General features: G+C 48.2%; 1 protein-coding gene across 1 annotated transcript; it reads right to left on the bottom strand.

The window, feature by feature from the left end:
• Positions 1-2097: 2097 nt before the first annotated feature.
• On the bottom strand, positions 2098-4123 carry LOC137359219 (probable G-protein coupled receptor 139). Its single transcript, XM_068025279.1, has 2 exons — positions 4069-4123; positions 2098-3017 (listed from the first exon to the last, which is right to left on the bottom strand). Exons 1-2 carry the CDS (start codon positions 4121-4123, stop codon positions 2098-2100), a joined length of 975 nt encoding a protein of 324 aa, XP_067881380.1.
• Between the last annotated feature and the right edge of the window lie 335 nt (positions 4124-4458).

The raw sequence follows: 4458 nt of genomic DNA, 5'->3' as shown, positions 1-4458 counted from the left end.
ACTGTCTGTGTGACCGACCCACACACAATCTGTCTGTTTGTTTCTCCCAATCCCTGTCACGATCTCTTTGTCCCTATCTCTCAGTATTCGACTCCCCTCTCACTCTATTACTGTTTATTTCCCTCTGACTCTCATTTTTATTTGTTTCGAGATGCAACACTGACACAGGCCCTTTGGTCCACTGAGCCAGTGCCGACCAGCAACCACCCATTTATACTGACCCTGCAGTAATCTCACATTTCCTACCTACACTAGGAGCAATTTCAGTTGGCCAATTTTCCTTTCAACCTTTGCAAGTCTTTGGCTGTGGGAGGGAACCGGAGCACCTGGCGAAAGCCCACGGGGCCACAGGCAGAACTTGCAAACTCCACACAGACAGTACTGAAAATCGAACGCGGGTTCGTGGAGCTATGAGGCTGTGGTGCCAGCCACTGCACCACTGTGCCACCACTCCGTTTCCCTTTATATCTCACACTTCATGTCTGTCTCTCACTTTCTGCCACTCCTTTTATCAGTCCCTCAATCCCATCTCTTTCTCTGTCATTCCTTGCCTGTCTCAAACACTCACTCTCTCGACTCCGTGTCTCCCCTTCCCACGACTGGTCCCGCTCTGTCTCGTTCCCTCACTCCTGTCACTCTCTTTGTCTTTCATTCTCTCTCTGTCTCAGTCTCTCTCACACTCCGCCCCATCTAACTCCCTGTTTACCTACATTTCTCTACACTCCCTCTCTCTCTCATTTAAAATCCCTGTCTCTCTCTCTCCCATTCCCAGTCACTCTCTCACTCCATGTTCTCATCTCCCTCAGTCCCTCTCTGTCTCCCTCTCTAGCCCAGTCCCTGTTTTCTCTCTCTTTCTCTCTATCTCATGCTTTGTCTGGCACATACACACACACACACACACACACACACACACACACACACACACACACACACACACACACACACACACACACACACACACACACACACACACACACACCCTGTCGCTCTCTCTGGCACACGTACTGTGTGTCCGTATCTCTCATACTAAATCGCTGACTGTCTCTCATGCACCCTTCCTGTCTGCATCTCAAATACACTCCTTGTCTGCCTTACTTGCGCAGACTTCCTCCTTTTCTCTCTCACAGACAATCCCTGTGTGTCCCACACTCCATGCCTGTCGCGCTCATAAACACGACCTGGCTGTTTTCTTAAAAACACTGCCTGTCTGTCTCTCTCTCACACACACCTCTGCCTCAGTCACACACACTCCTTGCCTAAATCTCTCACATGTACTGTCTGTCTCTCACTCACGGCCTGACTGCCTCTATCACACACACACACAACCTCTGTCTCTCCCACATACAATGCCTACCTGCCTCTGTCTCAATTACTGCCTGTCTGCATCTGTCACACACACACCCTGTCTGTCTCTCACACACACTGCCTCACAGCCTCTCTCTCACACACAAAACATGTCAGTCTCTCTCACACACACTGTACCTCACTCTCACACGCACAGTCCCAGTCTGTCTCTCCCACACTCTCACTATCAGTCTCTCACGCACTCCCTGTCTGTTTCCCTCTCTCACACACTTCCTATCTGTCTCTCTCACACTCTCCCTGTCTGTCTCTGCCTCTCACACACACTCCCTGTCTGTCTCTCTCTCTCACACACAAACACTCACTGTCTGTCTCCCTCACCTAGTGTCTCTGTCTGTCTCTCTCACAGACACACCCTGTCTTTCTTATTCACAGTTACTCCCTCTCTGTCACTCTCACACTACTCCCTGTCTGACTATCTCTTTCTCACACACACCCTGTCTTTCTCATTTAAACTCACTTCCTGGCTGTCTATTTCTCACACACTCCCCGACTGTCTCGCTCACCTACACTCCCTGTCTGTCTCTCTCACACACACACCTTGTCTTTCTCCCTCACACTGCATCCCTGTCTGTCTCTCTCTCTCACACACATTCCCAAACGGTCTCTCTCACAAACTCTCTGTCTGTCTCTTTCGCACACGCTCCCTTTCTGTCTCTCTCTCACCCACTCCCTGCCCGATTCTCTCTCACACACACCCTGCATTTCTCTCTCGAACCGACAACGGGTCTGTCTCTATCTCATGCACTCATCACAACATTGAATGAATTTAAAAATTGGAGTAAAGGGATATTTCAGCACATTCTTCAACTGCACTCTGGACTGAGTCTGGGTCACGACATAAAACGCAGTGTTTGTGCAGCAGCTCAGCAGCTGTAGCATGAAGCCCAATTCCCGCAGAAACGCCGGTAGAAATATAGACTGATAACCTAAATACCACATCCGGCTCCATATCGAAAACACCATTAACACTGCCCATAACAGAATGAAATTTGCCGAGATAATTAACAGTAAAATGATGGATTTTCTTCGGCTATCCATCTCTGGGTCTTTGCGTCTCTCCCCACTGCTATGATCCCGGAGTCTCCTGCGTCCTCTACTGCTCACTAAAATGTGTCTGACGGTGACAGCATTGAGCAGCAGAATCACCATAAATGGGACAAACGGTGTTAGAATGTAATGGAGGAACTCGATTGTTCCCCAGATACGAGAATTCCGAGCATGCTCTGCTGCATCACAAAACCATGGGATGTTCCACAGCAAATACCGACCTGTGAACATAAAATACCAGAAGATGTTCTTTAAACAGCTCAGCACAATCACTGTTCCCAGAACCACAGCCGCCGTTTTCTCGCTGCAATATTTCCTTTTCAGCTTCTGGCAACAAATCGCCACAAATCGATCAAAGGTGAAAGTGACGGTGAACCAGACAGAACAGTCTGTGGCTGCGTAAAGCAGGATGGCGTGAATATTACACAGGGGGATGGAATACAGGAACTGAAACTGTTCCGGATAAACAATGGGAATGTGTCTCAATATCACATCCAGGAAAATGACCAGTAGATCCGCCGCTGCCAAGGCTACCAGGTAGCGAGTGACACATTTGGAGAGCCCGCATTTTCCCCGAGATAAGATCCCAATCGTCAGCAAGTTAACTGTAAGGTAGGGGAATAAATAGAGAAATTATACATCAGTCTAGGAGCAAAGTTACCAGTTTGCTTGAGGCCTTATTGAGATTTAAAGTCTGTTCCTGTATCCAGTGATGTACTGAAATGATCGAAGCTGAAAGAACAAGAGAAGTGTTGTAATAGGGTGGAAGGCAGGAGAGATTAAATGAAAATTGCACACGGGGATGGAATACAGGAACTGAAACTGCTCCGGATGAGACTGAAATGTTAAAATCAATGTTAATCATAATCCTTCCCCTCCCTCACGTCCCTGTCTGGTTTAAAATCTGATCCATTTCTATTCTCTCCCAGTTCTGATGAAGGGTCATTGACCTGAAACATTAACTGTGTTTCTCTCTCCACAGGTGCTGCCAGACCTGATGAATATATCCAGCATTTTCGGTTTTTATTTCAGATTTGCAACGTCTGTTGCACATCGCTCTTGAGCAGGAAATTAAATGTTGGACTGCCTGAGAGATTCCCTCAACTGTGGCGGGCAGCACGGAATTCAATTATTTCAAAGCAATAATTGGGAATGTGTCGACTGAAAAATCAATGAAACAAATAATCTCGATCGTCACGAAGATAAAGCTAAACAAGGGAATTTGTCAGGATATTTTACTCCAGGTTGGGAGTGAAAACAGCAGTTTCAAGGAGTTTAGGATGACAATAGCACATTTGTTGTTGTATTCAGTATGCAGTGAATTATCTTCCCAGTGACAGGAATTGCTGCTGGAGACAGGGAGCTGAATTTAGTGGAGCCAGTGGGGTTCCTGACGGCGGGCAGAAAATATGAGCGTACCCTGTCATAGAAATTCAGAGCCTACACTCCGTGTGGCTCTTCAGCAATTAACTGCCTGGTGTCGTGGTCCACATCCCTTAAAGGATGGGAATCCCATCTGCCAAAGCTGCTGAACAATCATGGCCAGCTGCTCACTAGTATCGGCAACGCCACTGAGAGCAGTGGAACTGCCAGTATTACACCCTTGACCCATAGTGCCCGAGACACATAGGTAAGTCTGGCGATGACACCACGCACAGTCAGCTGATCGGAGCCAGTGCCGGTAACACAACAGGTCTGGGACCAGGCCCATTGTTAGAGTCCCGGACCCGACGTAAATCAAGTGTTGCAGCAGGGGATAGCCAGGGAGCAGGGACTACTGTTGCTATTACACCAGACCTGGGCACAGGAGCAGCCTTGGAGTCCCATACCCCAGGTGAGTTGGCTGGTATTGCCAGTGCCAGTGTGGTAACCCTTGGAAAATGGGTGATGGTACTCGCTTAGTTTGGGGGTGTTTCAGGGAGAATCATCTTTGCTGCCAGGGCCCATCCATGGGCCACAGGTTACCGAGGGAGCAGGCTACAGTTCACAATGTTGCAATTTTCAGAACTCATGAAGTGTGGAAGTCTAGTGATGAGCGAGCAAGAT

Source organism: Heterodontus francisci, unplaced genomic scaffold (assembly GCF_036365525.1).
Source record: "Heterodontus francisci isolate sHetFra1 unplaced genomic scaffold, sHetFra1.hap1 HAP1_SCAFFOLD_124, whole genome shotgun sequence".
Classification (NCBI taxonomy): domain Eukaryota; kingdom Metazoa; phylum Chordata; class Chondrichthyes; order Heterodontiformes; family Heterodontidae; genus Heterodontus; species Heterodontus francisci.
Note: the sequence above shows the minus strand (reverse complement) of the source record. Positions and strands in the feature narration are given on the sequence as shown.